Consider the following 26,198-nt stretch of genomic DNA (forward strand, 5'->3'; position numbering starts at 1 on the left):
ATATCAATAACTAATACCTTGAAACACTGTACATCTCAACTGGCCTATAAGTCACAGTAAAGATGCTTAAAATCTAATCATCACATTTTCATTCCAATAAAATTTACCTCTTCTTTATCGATATAAGTATTAGCCCTTCCGAAAATACATACCTAGAGCACCAACATACACAACACCTGAACCCTGCACAGCGGGGAACCAATATATAAAATGAATTTCTTTTCTGTACTCATACGATATTACAGTTCTAAATGGCAGTTATAGCTTACCAAAATTTCAACATCCATAATGTCTAAAATAACTTTATATTATCTAGTTACAAGATACACCTAAGCCAACAAAGATGACCTGTAAAATTGTTTTGGATTATGTCAAATATGTTGCAGAGCATTAAAAACATTATTATAAAACCTACACTTATCACAAATGAGATGGAATCTATTTAAGATGGACTGCCACCATCTAAATAATTCTTTACTCAGTCCCTTCTAAAAGAAGCCACAATCTACAACTTTGGTCAGCTTTGGCTTCATTCCCCAACAAATTTTTTCCTACATAATTATAATACAATGTTTCATACATAAGACTAGTTCACTGGTGTGCTAGTTTCCCTTTACCATGACATTTATGTATGCTACTGCACCAAACTGTTTTGTGTTGTACTGCCACTGGACTGTCTTGGGTATACTGAAAAAGAAAAAATAAATAAAAAATTAGCAGACCTTAAGAAATGAAAAATGGCTGGATATGTAAATGAAGTCATCACACAACTTTTTCTAAGAAGCCAAAGATTCCTCATATGAAACCCTTAATATGACAAAAACTGCAATGACTATTTTCTAAACATTATTTTTTCCCTAATAAAATTTAGTTTACGGGGTGGAAGAAAAAATAAAAGCCTTTAATACGAACGGTAAGAGAAAAGAGAAGAGAGAACTAACAAAAAGACATCATGGAGAAGGAGAAAAGCATGGGAGTATGGAAGGTGTGGGAGGGATTGAAAGGGGAAGTTGTGTGGTCAGGACTGCATGAGGGTATAAAGGAAGACTTGGAGAGGAGTGGCATCAAAGGTGTAGAACAGTGTATGGTATGAATGGGTAATATCTAGAAATGTCAAGGTGACAATGAGACTAAGGAGGGTAAATATAGCTTCATATGCACAGATGCCCCTAAAAGCTGGGAAATATGCATAAGCAAAGCAAAAATGAAGATTTCTAGGAGCAATCAGATTTATGTATAAAGAATTTTGAGGTAAGGAGCAAAACAATTAAGCTGATAAGGTAGAAGGCATTGTAGGAGAATTAAAAGCACAAGGCATGTTTGTAAATTGTGAGTTTTTAGTAGACTTGCAAACCAAGAAAGGGTATATTCCAGAAAATATCTTTTTTTTCTTTTTTTTTGTGCTTTGTCGCTGTCTCCCGCGTTTGCGAGGTAGCGCAAGGAAACAGATGAAAGAAATGGCCCAACCCACCCCCATACACATGTATATACATACGTCCACACACGCAAATATACATACCTACACAGCTTTCCATGGTTTACCCCAGACGCTTCACATGCCTTGATTCAATCCACTGACAGCACGTCAACCCTGGTATACTACATCGCTCCAATTCACTCTATTCCTTGCCCTCCTTTCACCCTCCTGCATGTTCAGGCCCCGATCACACAAAATCTTTTTCACTCCATCTTTCCACCTCCAATTTGGTCTCCCTCTTCTTCTCGTTCCCTCCACCTCCGACACATATATCCTCTTGGTCAATCTTTCCTCACTCATTCTCTCCATGTGCCCGAACCATTTCAAAACACCCTCTTCTGCTCTCTCAACCATGCTCTTTTTATTTCCACACATCTCTCTTACCCTTACGTTACTTACTCGATCAAAGCACCTCACACCACACATTGTCCTCAAACATTTCATTTCCAGCACATCAATCCTCCTGCACACAACTCTATCCATAGCCCACGCCTCGCAACCATACAACATTGTTGGAACCACTATTCCTTCAAACATACCCATTTTTGCTTTCCGAGATAATGTTCTCGACTTCCACACATTCTTCAAGGCTCCCAGAATTTTCGCCCCCTCCCCCACCCTATGATCCACTTCCGCTTCCATGGTTCCATCCGCTGCCAGATCCACTCCCAGATATCTAAAACACTTCACTTCCTCCAGTTTTTCTCCATTCAAACTCACCTCCCAATTGACTTGACCCTCAACCCTACTGTACCTAATAACCTTGCTCTTATTCACATTTACTCTTAACTTTCTTCTTTCACACACTTTACCAAACTCAGTCACCAGCTTCTGCAGTTTCTCACATGAATCAGCCACCAGCGCTGTATCATCAGCGAACAGCAACTGACTCACTTCCCAAGCTCTCTCATCCCCAACAGACTTCATACTTGCCCCTCTTTCCAAAACTCTTGCATTCACCTCCCTAACAACCCCATCCATAAACAAATTAAACAACCATGGAGACATCACACACCCCTGCCGCAAACCTACATTCACTGAGAACCAATCACTTTCCTCTCTTCCTACACATACACATGCCTTACATCCTCGATAAAAACTTTTCACTGCTTCTAACAACTTGCCTCCCACACCATATATTCTTAATACCTTCCACAGAGCATCTCTATCAACTCTACCATATGCCTTCTCCAGATCCATAAATGCTACATACAAATCCATTTGCTTTTCTAAGTATTTCTCACATACATTCTTCAAAGCAAACACCTGATCCACACATCCTCTACCACTTCTGAAACCACATTGCTCTTCCCCAATCTGATGCTCTGAAAATATCTATTTTATATATAATTTACAAAGGAGGATACAAGTATACAGCATTATAGACTTTGTGGTAACAGATGAAAATGTAAGTGGAAACTGAAAGAGCAGGAAACGTAACAGAAATATCAGAAAAAGGGATACGAAAAAATTACTGTGAGCTGATGATCTGAAATATGTAAGACAGCAGAGACTGTGAGTGGCAAGAGAGTGAAAAGAGATGAAAAAACAGCTGGTTGTAAGTGTCAAAATTAAGGGGTAAAGAGGTCAATAAATATAAATTAAAATTCTGCACTCAGTCTCTCCTGGTACTTCCTCACACAAGTCTCCTTCTGAAGCTCACTTACTCTCACCACTCTCTTCACCCCAACATTTTCTCTTCTTTTCTGAAAACCTCTACAAATCTTCAACTCTGTCTCCACAAGATAATGATGAGACATCCCTCTAGCTGCAACTCTCAGCACATTAACATCCAAAAGTGTCTCTTTCACGCGCCTATCAATTAACACGTAATCCAATAATAATGTTATTCCATGTGTGGCGGGGTGGCGATGGGAATGGGTGAAGGTGGACGGTGTGGATTGTGTACATGTGTGTGTATGTATATGTCTGTGTGTGTATATGTGTGTGTACGTTGGGGTGTATAGGTGTGTATGTTTGCGTGTGTGGACATGTATGTATATACATGTGTATGGGGGTGGGTTGGGCCATTTCTTTCGTCTGTTTCCTTGCGCTACCTTGCAAACATGGGAGACAGCGACAAAGCAAATTAAAAAAAAAATAATAATAATAATACACGTCAACCTTTTGGAGACTCTGAGGAACATGATGCCAAGTAAATGACAGATAATGATTATGTAAAATGTTCAAAATGTTCAACTTTGCAGGTAGGGTTTTCACACTGTCATACTTATATAATTTTCAGATGCATCCCTCATTTGTTATGTTCTGTTTACATAAGTTTCAAACATATACATCATTCACAGTTTTATACAGTCTTGTTATTCCATGCACAATAACCTAAGCCATCTCCATACAAGCCTACCATCACTTGTTCTAAAATGATTCTGACCCCTGAGGACCAAGAGATCTCTCAGCTCATTGGACAGACCTACCCTGGTGAAAAATATGCAGTTTAATGTAGATATAGCTCCAATATCTTCTATCTGGTTCACAGTATGCATATAATTATGGGTGAGGAAAGATTAAAAAAATCATGCAACAGTAATATATTCTTACCTTTTTCTTTAAGTCCTTGTCCAAAGTTTCGGTAACATCTGACCATCGAGGCAATTAAGATTATGTGCACCAACAGACTACCTGCACTGGCTGCATACCGGCACTGAGCAATGCTTGTCTCCTGGTTCATAGCTGTCTATAAATCAAAAAGATAATGATAAAAATGAAGTAAGGGAAATGAAAAGCTGCATAAAAAGTTTAATACAGCAAGGTCATGATACAGAATGAGGTATGCACCAAGTGGTGAAGTGGTGGATCATGCTACATCATTACATCCATTTCCATATAAATAAGGGGTTAGGACTATGGGCCAAAATAAAACAAAAAACACAAAATATACTCATTATGTTAGGAAAATAATGAAAATAATGTACCAAATAATGCTCAAAACATCATCCAAGCAAGGAAAATACATATGTCACATCCACATTTCTACATATAACACATACAAAAAATGAAAGGTATCTGCCTAATTGTCACATCCACATTTCTTAAACTCTGGGATAAACTAGTTAAAGTCTTGTTGTATATTCTTTCTGTAGATAAAATTAAAACCTACTGAAGAGATTCATACAGAAAAATACCTGTAGGGTTTAAAGGAAATATAATTCACTGTATCATACAAGAAACAGTATTATTCTCTTAACACATGCAATCACTAGCCTTTGATTGCCTTCCTGAATTGCATATGTTCTACCGTACGATCGCATTTGCATTATTTTTCTTAATCATGAATGTACTAAAATGAAATGAGTGGAAAAGTATATAAAAGATACAATTTACATTACCACTTACCTAGTAAAATATATATTTTACTAGGATTGGGGGGGGGGGGGGGTGTCACTTCATGTGGAGCGGTGGCTGTGGAAATGGATAAAGGCAGCATGTATGAATATGTACATGTGTATATATGTATATGTCTGTGTATGTATATGTATGTATACGTTGAAATGTACAGGTAGGTATATGTGCGTGTGTGGGCATTTATGTATATATATGTGTATGTGGGCATTTATGTATATATATGTGTATGTGGGTGGGTTGGGCCATTCTTTTGTCTGTTTCCTTGCGCTACCTTGCTAACGTGGGAGACAGCGTCAATGTATAATAAGAATATATAAATAAATATATATGTGTTTGTATATGAGTGGATGGGCCATTCTTTGTTTGTTTTGTGGCACTATCTCGCTGACTCCAGAAACAGCAATTAAGTAAAATAAATAAATAAATAATAATGATAATAATAATAATAATAATAATAATAATAACAAAAATATCAAAGATTCCAGTTTAATAATCAAGAAGATAATGGACACAAAGACAAAACACATTCTGCACAGACTACTTTACCCAAAGCAAATAATCATTACAAGATGAATGTGTGTGCAAATATAAACCTGAGATGCTTTTCAGTTTAATACTTTCATATCTCTAGTGATCCACAAGGCTACTGAAACAAAAATGAAAACTTTATTTCTTTCTATTTTAAGTAGGTAGTTAGGAAATTTTTTGAATACCTGTATACAGGAATATTACATACATCAACCTTTAACCCCTAAACCCATTCCATGATATGACACTTTCTTCATTTCAAAAGGAATCTTAAGTTCAGTTTTTTGAGAGTGAATGGGTATGACAGCACAAACAGTGACAAAAATCATGTGTTCATAAACAATTCCAATAGATGCTGAAATGAGTTCAATCATATGCCCCAAAACACTAACCTTTATGATAGCTAGCACGACAAATCCTATATGACATGGACTCAACATCATCGCACAGCTGAAGATATAACGACTCTCCAGCCGAAGCTGTAGAGGAAAATAACTCACTTTTATCATGGAGAATATATACATACATAACATACATTTTTTTATGGAATTTATTAAAAAAGGGGGTGACTGTATTGTTGACTGGTTGGTAAGGTTATTTAATGTATGTATGACTCATGGTGAGGTGCCTGAGGATTGGCGGAATGCGTGCATAGTGCCATTGTACAAAGGCAAAGGGGATAAGAGTGAGTGCTCAAATTACAGAGGTATAAGTTTGTTGAGTATTCCTGGTAAATTATATGGGAGGGTATTGATTGAGAGGGTGAAGGCATGTACAGAGCATCAGATTGGGGAAGAGCAGTGTGGTTTCAGAAGTGGTAGAGGATGTGTGGATCAGGTGTTTGCTTTGAAGAATGTATGTGAGAAATACTTAGAAAAGCAAATGGATTTGTATGTAGCATTTATGGATCTGGAGAAGGCATATGATAGAGTTGATAGAGATGCTCTGTGGAAGGTATTAAGAATATATGGTGTGGGAGGAAAGTTGTTAGAAGCAGTGAAAAGCTTTTATCGAGGATGTAAGGCATGTGTACGTGTAGGAAGAGAGGAAAGTGATTGGTTCTCAGTGAATGTAGGTTTGCGGCAGGGGTGTGTGATGTCTCCATGGTTGTTTAATTTGTTTATGGATGGGGTTGTTAGGGAGGTAAATGCAAGAGTTTTGGAAAGAGGGGCAAGTATGAAGTCTGTTGGGGATGAGAGAGCTTGGGAAGTGAGTCAGTTGTTGTTCGCTGATGATACAGCGCTGGTGGCTGATTCATGTGAGAAACTGCAGAAGCTGGTGACTGAGTTTGGTAAAGTGTGTGGAAGAAGAAAGTTAAGAGTAAATGTGAATAAGAGCAAGGTTATTAGGTACAGTAGGGTTGAGGGTCAAGTCAATTGGGAGGTGAGTTTGAATGGAGAAAAACTGGAGGAAGTGAAGTGTTTTAGATATCTGGGAGTGGATCTGTCAGCGGATGGAACCATGGAAGCGGAAGTGGATCATAGGGTGGGGGAGGGGGCGAAAATTCTGGGGGCCTTGAAGAATGTGTGGAAGTCGAGAACATTATCTCGGAAAGCAAAAATGGGTATGTATGAAGGAATAGTGGTTCCAACAATGTTGTATGGTTGCGAGGCGTGGGCTATGGATAGAGTTGTGCGCAGGAGGATGGATGTGCTGGAAATGAGATGTTTGAGGACAATGTGTGGTGTGAGGTGGTTTGATCGAGTGAGTAACGTAAGGGTAAGAGAGATGTGTGGAAATAAAAAGAGCGTGGTTGAGAGAGCAGAAGAGGGTGTTTTGAAGTGGTTTGGGCACATGGAGAGGATGAGTGAGGAAAGATTGACCAAGAGGATATATGTGTCGGAGGTGGAGGGAACAAGGAGAAGAGGGAGACCAAATTGGATGTGGAAAGATGGAGTGAAAAAGATTTTGTGTGATCGGGGCCTGAACATGCAGGAGGGTGAAAGGAGGGCAAGGAATAGAGTGAATTGGAGCGATGTGGTATACCGGGGTTGACGTGCTGTCAGTGGATTGAATCAAGGCATGTGAAGCGTCTGGGGTAAGCCATGGAAAGCTGTGTAGGTATGTATATTTGCGTGTGTGGACGTATGTATATACATGTGTATGGGGGGGGTTGGGCCATTTCTTTCGTCTGTTTCCTTGCGCTACCTCGCAAACGCGGGAGACAGCGACAAAGTATAATAAAATAATAAATAAATATAATAACATACATAATTTTCTACAACTCTGAAAGAAATTATACTAAGCTTACACAAGATGAGATGAAGACATAAGTGCTTGTAAATACCTCTATAAACTGTGGCAGAACAAAATATCACATAGATAATGTAATGATAGTGACCCCACCTATCTATTTATTCATCTATACCTCTGATGCCTGTCCCAGCTGCAATTTCCTTAAAGGGGTGGCCATAGCAACAGAGTCTCCATAACTAAATAATTCCAGTGCCACTTTTTAGCCTTTAGTGCCTCACCCTTAACAGGCCACTGGCAGAGGGCAACTCTAGCGCAGTGTTTGAAGATGCTCCTACTTACTGTTCCTCCTGACTACTTCTATCTAATGCTCCTACCTATTACTTTTACCTAATGTTTTTCCTAATGCTGTCTAAATGTCCCTATCTACCACTTCTATCTACTGCTCTCACCATTTTGCCAAAAGGCAGGGCTAGTGCATAGTGCTAAATATTACATATCAACATAAACTCTTAATGTACAGAAAAATCATCGCTCTGCTGAATCAGTGGCAGATTCCCATTTCTACTGCCTTGTCTGTACTGAGGCAAGGGAAGAGTGAGACAGTAAGCATACCCTTGGTTTCTCTTTCATGGCCATGAAAAGTCTTTCAAAACTCAAACCCTGATAATCAATGAAGGAAATCAAAATTTCCAATTAGTCAAAAGGCATACAATGATGGAGAAAGCCACTTATATGGATTATTGGCTAAGCTAACAGTCTCACTGGAGTTCACTATTTATGGAGACTCTATTGCCATGGCCACCCCCTTGAGGGAATTTCAGTTGGGAAAAGGCATCAGAGATATAGATAGATCGCCTAAAAGTCTTCAGTATATATGAGGATAACCTATTCATTTCACTGATTGCTATCAAAAATTATGAAAATTACTGATAAATGCCTCTCCCTTGATAAGACAATAAAAACAATTCAAGATAATTAATGGACAATGGTTTTGGTACCATCTTTTTTCATATTTGTTCTCTGTTTCCCATATTAGCGAGGTAGCACCAGGAAGAGATGAAAAAAGGTCACATTTGCTTACATCCATTCTCCAGTTGTCATGTGAAATGCACTGAAATACAGACCCCTATCCACAACCAGGCCCTACAGACCTTTCCATGGTTTCCCCTAGCAGCTTCACAGCAAGTCATCCACTGTATAACACATCATTCTAACTCACTCTATTCTGTACGCACCACTCACCCGATCACTCGAAATCTTTTAAAATGTATATCCTGATTTATCGGAGTCAGCTAACACTATCCAAATATTTAGAACTAGAGCATGAGAATTAACTTTACACAATACTGACTTCACTAATCTAAAGAAAAGGCATGATGTATCCTTCCTACACTTGATAGGCAAGGTCACATAGTCTAACATAAAACACCCCTTATATCTGGATACATCAATTTCCTCCAATATCTAAGGTGTAATCTTCAAGCAGGCCATTATTGGTCTTAAAAGTCCCAGAGGAAAATCCTTATGCCTTGGGTTGAAAATGCAAATCAATCTACAATCAAGAAACTAGAATTGTTCATAATAAGCATTTCACTATCTGTAGATCAACTTTCATTTAACTCCCATTAGCACAGCAGCAAAAGAGTGTAATCCTTTACATATATGACAAAAAGATATTTTTGGTATGTGTCCAGTAACATCTGCCATTATCACTATTGTGTCTGCTCAAGCTTTAGTTAAAAAAGCTGTAGTTTTAGGGTTTCTATCAACCCCATACACAGTATCTAGGCTATCATTCATAGCAGGTAGATTATCTTAAATCCTTACTGAGAAAAGCAGAGCTCTACAAGACATAAAAGAACTTGTTTACATTTTTCTGACATAAAACTATCAATCATATATAAAAGTCTTATCAAATAGTCAGTCCCATCTCATGTTTTTCTGGCACTAAGCATATCTAAGGGACACAACGTGGTACAGTATACAATATGAAAAAATTACAAAGGAAATGGATTGAAATGACAAATTCTATTTCACTTCATCTCAAAGCTTACAAATGATAATGCAGTCACAGCATCTGTGTAATCAAGGCTTCAACCTCATGACGACAAAGAGAGAACCCATTAAGTATAAGACTCTATTCCCATCCATGTGAGGAATTGGAAATGAAAAGAACTGGCCTGATGATGATATGGCCAACATTCTGAAAAATCTCCATGAATGATGTCATAGTATGGAGCATCTTCTTTGAAGGTGACCACCAAACATTTTTGGAGATTAGCCAATACAATTGCTTCTGGAGAAGTACGTTTTGAAAAAAAAAAAAACTAATGGAGCTCTGTATAAATCAAAAGGCACCACTTTGAAATACCATGTCACTGTATTAATCTTTTTTCTTTCTTTTTCTCTTTCATACTCATGTGCCATTTCTCACATTAGCTAGGTTGTGCCAGGAACAAAGAAAGGTGGCATTCACTCACATCTATTCTCTACCTGACTTGTGCACCAAAACCACAACCAGGCCACCTTATATTTTTCCATGGTTTCCCTTGGCCACTTCACATACCCTGGTTTAGTCCAATGACAACATGTTGCCCCCAGTAAACCACATCATTCTAATTCACTCTACCTCAAACACACCCTTCATACTCCTGCATATTTAGTCAAAATATTCATCATTCCATCCTTCTGTCTCTAGTTTCGTCTTCCCTTTCTCCTTTTCCCCTCCACTTCTGACACATATACCTTTAAACATATTCATATGTGCCTTTCCACATAACAACCTCTCAACCCACATATTCCTGAATGCTCCAAGAACCTTCACCCCCTCACTCATCCTATAAATCCCTTCGACGGTTCCATTCACTGCCACACTCACTCTCAGGTATCTAAAACATTCCACTTCTTCCAAGATTTCTCCAAACTTGTACCCCATCTAACCTGTCTGTCTGCCCTGTTAAACCTAGCAACTTCACTTTTATTCACCTTTACTCCCAAACTTTCTTTCACACTCTCTCCTAACCTCAATCACCAACTTGTAGTTTCTCACTTGAATCTGTCATCAGTTCTGTGTCATCAGCAAACAACAAATGACTCTTCCCTAGTCTGTACAGTACTGTGTCATCAGCAAACAATAAATGACACTTCCAAGGTCCCATCACTCCCTACAAACTGCATACTCATTCCTCACTCCAATATCCCTGCATCTATCTCCTTCGTCATCCCATACATATGCAGATTAAACAGCTATGGTAACATACACCCCTGCCACAGACTAAACTTCACTTGGAACCAATCACTCTCTTCTCTTTCTACAATCCTGATGAAAAACTTCTCACTGCTTCTCATAGCTTTCCCCAACTTCATATACATATTCATAAAACCTTCCTCAAGGTATCTCTATCAACCCAATCAATATGCTTTCTCCAAATCCATAAATGCTACATACTAGTCCTTCTTTTTCTAAATGTATTTCTGACAAAGCAAGCACCTAATTCACATATCCTCTCCCACATTGTTCCTCCACAATCTGATGTTCTGTACATGCCTTCCCCATCTCAATCACTACTCTCCCATACACCTTACCAAGTGCACTTGACAAACTTATACCTCTTTAATTCAAACATTCACCTCTGTCCCCTTTGCCTTTATACAATGGCACTATACATGCATTCCACTAATACTTGAGGTACCTCACCATGATCCATACATACACTGAAAATCCAAACTAACTGATCAACAACATAATCACCCCTTCTTAAGAACTTTAACCACAATACCATCCACCCCTGCTGCCTTGCCACCACTTCTCTCTTCACCAAGCACACCTCAACCCAAATATACTATATCTGCCACTTATCATCAAATGCATTCAACAATCCTTCAAAATGCTCATTCCATCTCCTCCTTAACTCATCAATACCTGTCACCACTTACCTATGTGTCCCTTTCACTTTTAATTTTTTCTTTTTTTCTAACAGTGTCTTCACAAAATATATCTCAATCACATCCCCAGTTTTATTTGGCTTTCCTGATTCCTACTATCTTATGTGTTTTCCACAACACCCAACAAACAATCCCTCTAAATTCAAACACTCACATTTATTCCCTTTGCCATTATATAATGGCACATATGACCTTAACATACACAGACTGCACTACACAGCAGTGCAGTAATATGGCGATCTTTAACATCCCGCTGCTTCATCAGCTTCCTAGACTGTATCTACTGCAACCTAGAGAGAGATGCAAGACCTCCATAATCATACCAAGGAACTGTGCATAGAAAGATTCATAAATGACTGCAAGTTCAAGGTATAAATTTTGCATGTACATCCAGCCCTAAAGGGATGAATGGCTCTAATCACCATGCTCAATTTGATAGAATTTCTCTTCCCATCTTCAAATAAAGTGCTTCTAAATTTGCTATCACTGAAGTCCCTATGCTAATGGAACCAGCAAATCATCATAAAATTATTCCTTAACATATCACTGCGAAGGCTAACTTTGCATTCATCTATTTCAGCAGACCTGTAGTATGAGAGGATTTCTCAAGTTTTTTTTATGAAGCTCACTGAATTTTGTCAAAAGCACCTATTAGAGTTCCACATACTACTATTGACCAAACCATGCCACAAAATGGGACTGGGTGCCAACTGTTTCATTCACTTTGATGAATGACTGTGAAAGTGATTCATCATTCTCATCATAATGCAAAGAGCCATCGTTACCACTTAGCTCGAGAACCCTACATATCTACAGTTATGTCACAGCCATTTGGCTCTCACAACAACTGCCTTGTAAATATCAAATCTTCTCATTACAACAAAATAAATGGCACTACAAAACCAATAAGTTTATGAAATTTCTTGTTTATCCTCTGTTCTTTCTACAGTATACAAAAACAGCTTACCAGATGTTAACTCATCTCAACTGCAAGCACAAATGAATTCACTTTGAATGTAAATATCAGAATTAACATAGGTAGTCTGTTGCTTCACAAGCATCAGAAATGGGATTGGTTAACCACATCTAGTGACAGACAGGTAATATGACAGAGCTTTTTGTAAATCAGGGGTAAACAGCTAACTTCCAATATATGGTCAAAAGTATTAGTACAATCACTAAAATAATTAGTTCTATGGAAGATTCTCTGAACATCCTTTAGTCCATCCAAAATCTGGATATGAGCCAATGAGTTCTAGGATCCTGGACTCTTCTGTCAAGCTCAGAAATAAAGGAAATGAAAAATCTGCACTTAAACCCAAAGCAAGCAAAATATATACAATCCTTAATCATTAATTCAAGCACTACTCACTACTTCTGAACCCACAAGTCCTTATACCTGTTATACTACTTTACATGGTCCACAATCAATATGAAGTGCAGTGAATTAATTCAAATCATATCAGAGTATTCAAAAATTAAAGAATCATAGCAAAAGGAAGTGTACTGACTTCCTCACTTCAAAAGAAAGGTTCAGGCCTAGAAACAGACATCTGCAAAATAGCTGTAAACTATCAGCCTAATCTACAGCTAATTTCTTACAAAACAGCAAATGCTTCCTTTGTTTACTTATAAATGTAAATACCTCCATGACGTACAGTGAATTAAGTAAGGTCTTACCGCAAGATATGCAATGGTCGCCCACGACAAGAGCATAAGGGTGCCAACACTGAGGGTCAGCAACTCCTCAAGATCAAGGCTCGCAATTCCGTGGTGAATGGCCATGATTATAACACTCCCCTAAAGTAAGAGGCAATACTGTGAGAAAATTAAATCCATTTGAATAATCTACATTTATGACTGAAAATATCTCAGTTTTTGGCAAGTTAGGGATGATGACAGGTTCTCTTCTTATTGGCAACATGCTATGTAGACATTGTACAATGAAGACTGGTGGTGAAGTTATAATCATGAACATGCTGTAATACAATGAAGTACTTGACCATACAAAATGGCTCAGAGATACCAAAATATTCCCTCACATATACTTTATTCTTATTTCTATATGTATGAATTACTTATATGAGGCGGCATCAGGTAAAAACAAACAGTAACTTCAATTGCAAACATCCACTCTTTAGCTGTCATGTATAATAAAATGAAACTGGTACATCAATTCACATACTGTCTCTTTATGTTTGGTGAAGTTGTCATGGGCATGGGAGGTGAAGCAGTTCCAGTTTGAAGATAATATGGCTTAGTTGGCAGACTGCAAACAGAAACTCTAGAAGCTAGCGAGAGTTTGTGAAAAGGAAAAAGTTAAGAGCAAATGTGGGTAAAAGTAAGGTGATGAGGTGAAGCTGAAGAGTGAAACAGTATGATCTGAATGTAAGTTTGAATGGGGATGACCTGGAGGAAGCACAGTACTCTAGATACCTGGGAGCGGAAGTGACGGGTTAAAATCATGGGGTCTAAAGTGAGTCAAAGGATGGAAGGGGCTAAGCCCCTGATGCATTTAAGAGCAAGTGGAAAGAGAGATGCATGACTGTAATGATAAAGATGGGTATGTCTGAAGGTACAATAGTCCCAACAGCACTGCATGAATATACCTCTTAGGACTTGCATGCAAAATAAAGGAAGATGGTAGGAGTACTAGTAATTAATTGCCTGAGGAAAATATGAGGTGTGAAGCAGGTTTATTTTGTAAGGAATAAGAATGTCAGAGAGGGGTGTGGGAAAAAGCACAGTATGACTAAAAGAGCCAACCAGGGAGTCCAGAAATGGTTAGAACATATGGAGAACAAGACTGAAGAAAGTGGATCTAAGAGAATCTGTGTTAGAAAAGCAGGGGGCAAAAGAAAAGGTGAAAGAGGATATGGCAAGAAAGCAGAAGGATGGAGTGAAGTTGACTCTGGGGAGGAGGATAAGGCCTGAACATTCATGAAGAGGAAAATGAAAAGAAATGATAGGATTGATGTGGTACATGGGGATGATATGTAGTAAGTTGGCAGTATATGGTATCTGGCTGAGGATGGTAGGTTCTTGCTTTGGTATATTATACATGATAGTCAGAGTGGGTATGTACAAATGAGGAACCGTTTATCTGTTACAAATGGAACTTTGTTGAAGTGAGAGAGGCAATTAGGTATTGAAATAAACTCAATTCAATTACTGAATGAACACCATTTACATTTCTTGTAGTCGTGGTCGACATTTGAACAGACCACGTGAAACAGCTTAAGTGATGCATAGAGCCTGAGTGAAATAAAAGGCAAGTCACTGTTCTTCACTAAAGCTACTAAATGTACCAATGCCTGGAAGATGGGGATTTTTGGTAAGAAATCTAAATTACAGTTAGGAATTACAGTCCACATTACTCACCATGGTGAAGCTCATGGACAATCTCAAGAATGACCTTCTATTCAAAGAAAGTGTACTTAACCATGAGATCAAATGCCTCTTAAGAATCTCCATATTCTAGTGCAATATTACATTAATTTTCTTACATTAAGATCTTTAGATGAAAACTACTGTAAACTTACCACTATCTGAGTGTCAAATAAAATTAGAGTGATGGTGGTAAACAGCGCTCTACACATGGCTTGGATAGAGCTGTCGGCACCAACAGTTCTGAAAATGAGGTTCTCAGATTGCCAATAATTGTATCCGAGGATCAAACCAACTCCCCCCATACTAGTGCCGAAGACAAGAGTCAAGACGAGACGAACCTATAAAGCAAAGAAAAGTCTTGCCTACTATGGCACTTCTTATCTGTTAATATGTATTCTTATTTCCTAAATCTCAAGCACCAACAAACTTATTTACACTTGTGTGAGTCAGACCAACAAACAATTTCTTGAAATATGTTGTGAAAACTGTAGCTGAAACTTTCACTTGTGAGGGGTCAACAGTTATATGAACCATAGTACTAGCAACAGAATCTGCATGCATAACAACACAAACCATATAACCTGTTAATGAAAGGATATCCCTTGACTGCAAGCTTATATTCAAGATTCTAAAAGGTCCATATCTCACCTGGCCTATTATGTACAAATATAGGGGTGGGGGGAGACTCTAAAGGGGCTCATGAATGATATACCTTTAGGATATCAACTCGACTATGCTAAATCATTGGGTTTTAGTAAAAGATGGAAGAGGGAAGATCTCAGGTTTCAAATCAAATGCCCAATTTTGCCAACCTCAGTTTGAAAAGATTTTGAAACACCATACATTTAAGTTATATCCAGGCAATAAACACTGAGAGGCTGACATGGAAAGAATGTGTATGAATTCATACAAAGAAAAGTAACCGTGAGTAAATATCAGATGGTAAACTATTCACAACTAAACGGAACACTGACAGTTGATTATTCAATACAGTCCCTGGATAGACCCTATTTGTAAGTCAACAAGCTATATCACTGTCAGGTATGGAACCAGATATGGGGAAATATCATGACCAGGCAATTATAACTCGATCTACAAGAAGAAAGCAAGGGTGAAACAAAGCATGAAACATCAAATATCAGTAGTTTAGAGATGGTGTGTGAAATAATTAACACAATAAGAAGTGGATTTACAGAAACTAAGGAATCAAGTTAAAGATCACAAAAGGTATCATGAGATAACAAAGGAACTTACAGATCTGAAAACTATAGACAACATGTATTGACAAAGACTTAATTCAGTTGAGGGGATTCAGATTCAGTTCATGTAAGAGATGACAACAACAAATACAGAAACTACTAATAATAATGGACAGGGAGGAGCAAATGGAGCAATAATGGCAACAGATCAACTGATGCAATGCATGAAGAATGATGTAGTGGAACATGGATTTGATGGCATGGAAACAGAGGTACACAGGTAATTAAATGAAGTTTTACAAAGAATAATATGCACTGTTGATGATAGAGGGACCAATGAAGTTTATGGCCTACTTCATAAAAGGTTTAGATTTAGAAAAGTGAAGATAATACAGAAGCAGTGCTTTTTGTTAGTGTAAAGGGAGGTTGCAGAGAAAGTCAGAAACACAAAGGCTGACAATTCAGCACTAAAAAAATCTAGCTGAAAAGTAGGTGGTATAAGAATTTAATGAGTGGCACTAGAACTTAAAAGATTAGGAAAGTAGGACTGATGCTATAGCACTAACAACAGTAAGATGGGATGATAAAGATGTTTTAGAAAGCACTGAGATATCCAAAAAAAAAGACATTAACGGAATACTAGTATGTCTTATCCATACAAGGCTCTTGATCCAGATGAAACTTTACCATTTGTTCTCAAGACGTATGCAGGTACATTGGACAGATCTCTTGAAATACTAGTCAAGATGTCACCAAAGAAAGGCAAAGTGCCAGGGATTGCAAAAGGACAAAAGTCATCAACTGGTCTCCCTAACTAGTATGGGCTTTGAGGTTCAGTAAACAATAATCAGAGAGCAAATGGAAGACTTTCTACAGAAAAGAAATTACCTAAATGAGAAAACATGGTTTTTGGAAAGGTCATGTGAGCTCTGTCTGACATAAAGGGTAAGAGTGGAAGGACTGTTTGTATCTGGAATGCTAGAAAGAACTTGATACTGAAGCACATGAGATGATGGTTAAGAAACTGGATCACCAGGCAAGAATAAGGGGAAGACTCCAACAGATAGATTATCTTCATAGAAAGGAACAAAGGATGGATGTAAGAAGAGCCATCTTGAATGGGTGGAGGTCACCACTGCAGTGTCATATGGTTCTGTTCTGGGACCTACAACATGCAAGGAATATGGAGGTAGAATTCTCCTCTCCTATCCTAGGAGTATGTTTTATACATTAAATAGTTACACAGTAAAAATCTTCATGCATAAACGTGGCATATACTGTGTTAAAACATATTCTAAGCACAATCTATGGCATATATTTCTAAAATCCATATAAATCTAAAACCAAACTTTGCTTGGTCCCAAGGATTATAAGGCCGGATGCACACCATGGCTCCACTCATGGGACACTCTTGCTCCACTCACAGTCATGGATAATGCACACTTACCACTCCACTCGCGGTACGTTCACACTCAGCAACAGTCATCCTAATCCACTCATGTTGCAGGCTGTCTAGTATCAGTGCATCAGGCAGTGGAAGAAGATGGATCTTTCTTCATCTGAGTTGGCTATGATTGCCATAGCTCTGGACAAAGAGGAAGAAGAAACAAGCAAACAAAATAGAAAGGGTAAACTTAGATGCCTTCACCCAATGTTGGAGGAGAGGAAAACTAAGGGGGAATTTCACACCCTCTATCCTCATCTGATTGATGATGAGAGCCAATTCTTTCATAATCCCACATAGTTGATTTCTTGGGGCTCATAAGGAAGGATGGAGAAACAGACTCCCACCTCACTGATGACCTGGCCAAGACTGGAGAGAGACTGTTGGGTAATGCATGCTGTTACTCTCACTCCAGTCACAGTCCATACCCACTCTGCTTAGAATATATTTTGGATGACTGTTGCTTGTGCTAGATTGGAGCGAGAGCGAACCATGAGTGATAGTGTGCAAGTCCCCATTGAAATACATGTAATAATATTCAACTGGAGTGAAAGCAAACCATGAGCAGACCAAGAGCAGAACTATAGTGTGTATCAGGCCTAATTCTTCAATTTTCTCCTTATGTCGTAAATGTATTCAGAACAACTGTTTTGAGCACGACTTTATACAACTTCATTCACTTGACTTTATGATGTAAACCATTGAGGCATTATGCCCAAAAAAATGTGCAACTGAAAAGAATAATTTGCAATTAAAGAGATGTGTTTAAATCAGCATTACGTATGGAAGCAAAAATGAATTCCCTGTGTGACATCACAGCCAAGGTGTGATATGATTTTAAGGCATTACAAGAAAAAATGAATAAAATTGTGAAATTTCCAAATTTTAAACTGATTTCTGAAAAGATGACGGACATGATCTTTGACACCAAAATGTAGATCTGAACAAACAAGGACATAAGCTTTTGTTTCCCTTTGAGGTTAATGATTCAACACTTGATTCAAACGACTGATTTCCTTCCATGGTTGATACCAGTCACCTTGGTCATTTAAAGATATCAATGCATGTGATCTTAGTGGCTTTGTACCACTGAAGGCATATTTCAAACCTTGCCCTTGTCTACCACAGGATAATCCATGGGCCTATAAGCTCTAGGTGAGACATTTCAAACTTAGAGTAGCAAGAGCATAATCTTATATATCAAACCTGTGTTAATTTCAGAAAAAGAGCTACCCCCATAGAACTAAGTATTCTCAATCTTCTGCTAACCTGCAAGGTTTTCCTAGGATCCTAGTTATGCAAAACTGATTCTAACAAAAAGTTTATGCATGCACCTGATTCTTTTTTAATGTTAGCTGAGACAACATGCCTAAGGAATAAATGAAGCTTGGGGAGTGGGTTAGGAATGGGAGGTAATTAGGGAAGCAGTGCTGTCATGCATGAGAAATGCATGTGGCATGCGTAAGTTGGAAGGTGGGCCAATAACAAAAGATAGGCCAATGAAGTAAAGTGCTTGTGAAAGAGAAAAGAGTACATAAAATCAATAACAAAAAGATAACTACATGTATAGATTACAAAGGCCTCACACACAGGGTTATGAGACATAAAATCAATCATCTATGTTAGCCTCTATAATTTTTCCCTTATGTTAATAATAAATGTAGACAAAGTTTAAACCAAATGTTAATTCAAAAAGTCATGAAAAATTTATGAAACAATGAAATGTGTAAATACCAATTTGAATACATCTGACGTTGAGGTGGACCCTTTGACAAAGTTTATCACAACATAGACAATCAGGATCACACATGATGCCACGAATGCGAGCACCTCAAAAACTTGTTCCCGGAACACACCATCTAAGATGTATATTATGCAGAAGGCTGCAAATGATAAAATCATAAAATTAATGCTATATTCTTCTTTGAAAATGAAAATAGTCCAGGGCAATGTGTTAAAGACAGATAAGTAAAGAAAACAATTTTATAAACTGGGAAATCTAATTGAATATGGAAAAACAAGTGCCTCACAAGAGTAGCACAAGAGCAGAGTATGAGGAATAAATCATGTACACAGATATCATGCATTTTGGAATAGTCCAAAGATGCTTTCTTAGATACAAAGATAATGAAAAGATGCACAGAAGCAGGTAATTTCTTGAGAATACAGAGGAATTAAGGAAGTTGTGCATGAGATAAGTTCAGTGGGTATTCCTCCCAGCTATGAAGCAGGACAGCCCGTACAGAATCTTCCAGAAACAACTTAATCACACATTTAAGTTCAAAAGCATGGCACAAGATGGCGAAAGCCTTGAATATTTAAGTAACTTGGTGCTAAGCTGGGAGAACACCTTTAGTATATGAAATAATCTTAAAACAGGAAGTTAATAATAGCAACACAGGAACCTCTTGATTTACAAGACAGTTATGTTCTTGAAAATGGCTATGTAAATCCAATAATGTTAGTAATTGAGATTAGGGGGCCTTGTTATTAATAAGATAGTACCAAATATTTTTTTTTTTTTTTTTTTTTTATACTTTGTCGCTGTCTCCCGCGTTTGCGAGGTAGCGCAAGGAAACAGACGAAAGAAATGGCCCCCCCCCCCATACACATGTATATATATACGTCCACACACGCAAATATACACACCTACACAGCTGTGTAGTACCAAATATTATACCAATGAAAAACTACAGTATAAACATACCAGGATTTATATAAATACAGGTACACCACCAATTTTCCGGCACTCTTGGTTCCAAGGCCTTACCGGATTAACCATTTTGCTGGACCAACTGTGGTCATGTAATAATAATTCATCAACACTCCTCTAACCTACTAATTATTCATCTCTCATGTGTCTCAAGTATACCATGGACTGCTAAAAATTCAAATTAAACATATTAAATGTTTGAACACTCTAAGATGGTAAGTCTGTCCTTAGATTGTTTGAATCCTGTGGGGTCTTCTTTGTCTTCTGTTGTTAGTGTTTTCATAGATATGCATCGCCAGAGTAATGCAGTTTCATCTGCATTATACACCTGCTCAGGACTGAAGTGCTCGTCAACTAAGAGTTTTACCAATTCGTCCACATACTCGGCAGCTCCTTCATGGTTTGCAGACCGCTTTTCTCCACATACTTTATTCATGGGAATTCCATGACACTTCTTGAATCTTTGAAGCCATTTTTCACTATAGTCACGCTCATGTTGTAATTCAATTTCTTTATGGAACAACTTGGCCTGGTTCATTATCATGCTACCTGACATGTCCACCCCATCATTCTGATGCTGTCAATACCATTCCATCATCACTTGATCGTGTTCAGTACTCTTAACATCTTTCATGGTTTTTCTAATTGTCATTTGCTTCTTGGAATCGCTGTCTGCACAGAATTTCAATATTTTCTCCCTTTGCTTCTTTATATCATAAACATTTGATGAACCAATACTGTAGATGTCACACAGCTTAGGCACCAAAACACCACGGTCCATTTTTTCAACAGTTCTACTTTATCTTGGATCGATAAGGACTGGTGTTTACGTTTGACACCACGACTGACACTCTCATATGTCTTAGAAGCCATAGCTAGGGTCAAATTTAAGTAACATAAGCTAAGAATCTCACACAATTGTGGTATCCCCACCAAGTGCAGTGTAAAGAATGTAAATAAGTGCGTCCTACACACAACGCCATCTATGGCCACCCAGTAAACTAGTACAATGAATTCTATTTAGTGCAAGTGAAAATAACAAATTTAATTCCTGCACTTATATTTTACTGCTGTTCCTGAATAGCTTACTGGTGCTGATAAAAGAAGGAGGAGGTAAGTAGAGGAGCTACTGGGAAAAGGGTTCATCTGGATCAGATGATGTAGTTGTGGAAGTGGAGGTGATGGGTGAGTAAGTTTAGCTATTACATCACTAAATGTCGATGGCTGGTCCTCCTTACAAATGACTTTTTTCTTCAAAAAGAAATCTAATGCTGTCTGTTTAGCCTTCATTATCTTCCCACGGTGGATTTCTTAAGAGCACCTAATGTCGGCTTGAACATTTCGTGCCATCTTTATACTTCATTTTGTGTTTGGGTTATCCTCATCAAATATGGTGAGAGCAAGGACAGTGTGGTGAAATGCTTCAGTTAGCCTCTTGCTACTGAGAAAACACACTTGTTTGATCTCCCCTTCTTCTGCTACTACCTACAGGAGTTCCTTCTCCAAATGAAGATCTTCATTTAAAAACTCTTCCTTACACAATTATAGCAACTTCCCCACATTATTTTCCTAAACCTTATCAAAGCCATCATTTATTGCCATTTCTACAATGTGTGCATGTTTTCTTGACACTTCGATGTGACATCTATTCCCTGGAATCCATGAACAAACTGGATTCTATTCATACAAACACTAGTGATTTCCTTCCAGGCCTTACCAATGATCATGATTACATCCCTTATATCAAAGGACTTCTAAAATTCCTTCAAGTCATCTGGTCATTCTCTGTACCCTTCATGAGAAGATGAATCAGGAAAAATACAAGGAAGAGTATGAAAAGAAGGTAAATGAAAGCTTAGATGGTGGTGCATGAAAGCTTAGAAGAAAGTGCAGTGAACGTAAGAGTGCAGTCATGTGTGAGTGAGATGTTATAATGCTTAGAGAAATACTAGTAAAGGTTGTAGAATCAGTAGCTGGATACAACATAATGAAGGCTGTAGAATCAATAGTTGGATACAAGGTAGTGAGATACAGGAATGAAAAGGGCAATGCACGGTGGACAAAACAGATTAGAAATGCTCTGGAAGAGAAGAAAAAGCATATGGTAGATAAGAGTGATATGGGGATAAGAGTGAGTGCTCAAATTACACAGGTATAAGTTTGTTGAGTATTCCTGGTAAATTATATGGGAGGGTATTGATTGAGAGGGTGAAGGCATGTACAGAGCATCAGATTGGGGAAGAGCAGTGTGGTTTCAGAAGTGGTAGAGGATGTGTGGATCAGGTATTTGCTTTGAAGAATGTATGTGAGAAATACTTAGAAAAGCAAATGGATTTGTATGTAGCATTTATGGATCTGGAGAAGGCATATGATAGAGTTGATAGAGATGCTCTGTGGAAGGTATTAAGAATATATGGTGTGGGAGGCAAGTTGTTATCGAGGATGTAAGGCATGTGTACGTGTAGGAAGAGAGGAAAGTGATTGGTTCTCAGTGAATGTAGGTTTGCGGCAGGGGTGTGTGATGTCTCCATGGTTGTTTAATTTGTTTATGGATGGGGTTGTTAGGGAGGTGAATGTAAGAGTTTTGGAAAGAGGGGCAAGTATGAAGTCTGTTGGGGATGAGAGAGCTTGGGAAGTGAGTCAGTTGTTGTTCGCTGATGATACGGCGCTGGTGGCTGATTCATGTGAGAAACTGCAGAAGCTGGTGACTGAGTTTGGTAAAGTGTGTGAAAGAAGAAAGTTAAGAGTAAATGTGAATAAGAGCAAGGTTATTAGGTACAGTAGGGTTGAGGGTCAAGTCAATTGGGAGGTGAGTTTGAATGGAGAAAAACTGGAGGAAGTGAAGTGTTTTAGGTATCTGGGAGTGGATCTGGCAGCGGATGGAACCATGGAAGCGGAAGTGGATCATAGGGTGGGGGAGGGGGCGAAAATTCTGGGAGCCTTGAAGAATGTGTGGAAGTCGAGAACATTATCTCGGAAAGCAAAAATGGGTATGTTTGAAGGAATAGTGGTTCCAACAATGTTGTATGGTTGCGAGGCGTGGGCTATGGATAGAGTTGTGCGCAGGAGGATGGATGTGCTGGAAATGAGATGTTTGAGGACAATGTGTGGTGTGAGGTGGTTTGATCGAGTAAGTAACGTAAGGGTAAGAGAGATGTGTGGAAATAAAAAGAGCGTGGTTGAGAGAGCAGAAGAGGGTGTTTTGAAATGGTTTGGGCACATGGAGAGAATGAGTGAGGAAAGATTGACCAAGAGGATATATGTGTCGGAAGTGGAGGGAACGAGGAGAAGAGGGAGACCAAATTGGAGGTGGAAAGATGGAGTGAAAAAGATTTTGTGTGATCGGGGCCTGAACATGCAGGAGGGTGAAAGGAGGGCAAGGAATAGAGTGAATTGGAGCGATGTAGTATACTGGGGTTGACGTGCTGTCAGTGGATTGAATCAGGGCATGTGAAGCGTCTGGGGTAAACCATGGAAAGCTGTGTAGGTATGTATATTTGCGTGTGTGGACGTATGTATATACATGTGTATGGGGGTGGGTTGGGCCATTTCTTTTGTCTGTTTCCTTGCGCTACCTCGCAAATGCGGGAGACAGCGAAAAAAAAAAAAAAAAAGATTGTTTAATGGAAATATACCAGTGAAAGTTCAGCAAAAGAGGAACAAAGAATACAAATTATGGAAGTGGAATGTTAAGAAGCTGATAGAGGAAATCAAAGAAAGAGTAGATGAAGATAAGGGAGGAAAGTAAAGTGAAAAGTTTTGGGATAATAAGAAACTACACTGGAAGGAGGTGAAAAAGGAAAGAGGTGGATGGAAGAGTGGAAATGGTGATGTGAGAAGTAAGGAAGGGGAGTTGTTGAATCAAAAGGAGGAAGTGAAAGGAAGATGGAAAGTGTATTTTGGAGAACTGATGAATATGGGAGAAAGGGAGGTTGCAGTTGTTACATGCATGGGTATGGAGGAAGGAGGGAAGAGGATACAATTGCAGAGACCTATAGCAAAGAGGGAGGTAAGAAGGGCACTAATGAGGCTGATGGTAGGAAAGGCACCTGGAATAGATGAAATGCTGAAGTATGGAGGAGAAAGTGTGATAGAGTGAATGCATCTTACGTGTACTTCAGCATGAAAACAGAGGGTTGTGCCTGAGGAGTGGGTGAAAGCTATTATTGTCCCTTTATCCAAAGGAAAAGGTGCAAAGAATGTATGTATCACTTATATGGAATCAGTATATTTAGTTTTTTTATTTTAATTATTTTGCTTTGTTGCTGTCTCCCGCATTTGCGAGGTAGCGCAAGGACACAGACGAAAGATATGGCCCAACCCACCCACATACACATGTATATACATACACGTCCACCCACGCAAATATACATACCTATACATCTCAATGTACACATATATATACACACACAGACATATACATATATACACATGTACATAATTCATACTGTCTGCCTTTATTCATTCCCATCGCCACCTCGCCACACATGGAATAACAACCCCTCTCCCCCTCATGTGTGCGAGGTAGCGCTAGGAAAAGACAACAAAGGCCCCATTTGTTCACACTCAGACCCTAGCTGTCATGTAATAATGCATCGAAACCACAGCTCTCTTTCCACATCCAGGCCCCACAGAACTTTCCATGGTTTACCCCAGACGCTTCACATGCCCTGGTTCAATCCATTGACAGCACGTCGACGCCGGTATACCACATCATTCCAATTCACTCTATTCCTTGCACGTCTTTCACCCTCCTGCATGTTCAGGCCCTGATCACTCAAAATCTTTTTCACTCCATCTTTCCACCTCCAATTTGGTCTCCCACTTCTCCTCGTTCCCTCCACCTCTGACACATATATCCTCTTGGTCAATCTTTCCTCACTCACTCTCTCCATGTGACCAAACCACTTCAAAACACCCTCTTCTGCTCTCTCAACCATACTCTTTTTATTTCCACGTGAAATAACAACCCCCTCCCCCCTCACGTATGCGAGGTAGCGCTAGGAAAAGACAACAAAGGCCCCATTCATTCACACTCAGTCTCTAGCTGTCATGTAATAATGCATCGAAACCACAGCTCCCTTTCCAAATCCAGGCCCCACAGAACTTTCCATGGTTTACCCCAGACGCTTCACATGCCCTGGTTCAATCCATTGACAGCACGTCGACCCGGTATACCACATCATTCCAATTCACTCTATTCCTTGCACGACTTTCATCCTCCTGCATGTTCAGGCCCCAATCACTCAAAATCTTTTTCACTCCATCTTTCCACCTCCAATTTGGTCTCCCACTTCTCGTTCCCTTCACCTCTGACACATATATCCTCTTTGTCAATCTTTCCTCACTCATTCTCTCCATGTGACCAAACCATATCAAAACACCCTCTTCTGCTCTCTCAACCACACTCTTTTTATTACCATATATATATATATATATTTTTTTTTTATTATACTTTGTCGCTGTCTCCCGCGTTTGCGAGGTAGCGCAAGGAAACAGATGAAAGAAATGGCCCAACCCCCCCCATACACATGTATATATATATGCTTTGAAGAATGTATGTGAGAAATACTTAGAAAAGCAAATGGATTTGTATGTAGCATTTATGGATCTGGAGAAGGCATATGATAGAGTTGATAGAGATGCTCTGTGGAAGGTATTAAGAATATACGGTGTGGGAGGCAAGTTGTTAGAAGCAGTGAAAAGTTTTTATCAAGGATGTAAGGCATGTGTACGTGTAGGAAGAGAGGAAAGTGATTGGTTCTCAGTGAATGTAGGTTTGCGGCAGGGGTGTGTGATGTCTCCATGGTTGTTTAATTTGTTTATGGATGGGGTTGTCAGGGAGGTGAATGCAAGAGTTTTGGAAAGAGGGGCAAGTATGAAGTCTGTTGGGGATGAGAGAGCTTGGGAAGTGAGTCAGTTGCTGTTCGCTGATGATACAGC

General features: G+C 38.8%; 1 protein-coding gene across 2 annotated transcripts in view; it reads right to left on the reverse strand.

Annotated features, from left to right (window-relative positions):
* Nucleotides 1-200: 200 nt before the first annotated feature.
* The window catches only part of LOC139766842 (uncharacterized), a 33,185-nt gene continuing 7,187 nt past the window's right edge, over nucleotides 201-26,198 (reverse strand). The window contains exons 4-9 of one of the 2 annotated variants that reach the window (XM_071695790.1): nucleotides 19,277-19,425; nucleotides 15,052-15,237; nucleotides 13,190-13,309; nucleotides 5,761-5,847; nucleotides 4,037-4,172; nucleotides 201-687 (exon numbers count right to left, since the gene is read on the reverse strand). In XM_071695790.1, coding sequence (XP_071551891.1) covers nucleotides 635-687; nucleotides 4,037-4,172; nucleotides 5,761-5,847; nucleotides 13,190-13,309; nucleotides 15,052-15,237; nucleotides 19,277-19,425 — 731 coding nt within the window. In that variant the 3' untranslated portion in view covers nucleotides 201-634. The remainder of the gene's footprint in view (nucleotides 688-4,036; nucleotides 4,173-5,760; nucleotides 5,848-13,189; nucleotides 13,310-15,051; nucleotides 15,238-19,276; nucleotides 19,426-26,198) is intronic. The other variant, XM_071695792.1, reaches the window with a different exon arrangement.

Source organism: Panulirus ornatus, chromosome 58 (genome assembly GCF_036320965.1).
Source record: "Panulirus ornatus isolate Po-2019 chromosome 58, ASM3632096v1, whole genome shotgun sequence".
Lineage (NCBI taxonomy): Eukaryota > Metazoa > Arthropoda > Malacostraca > Decapoda > Palinuridae > Panulirus > Panulirus ornatus.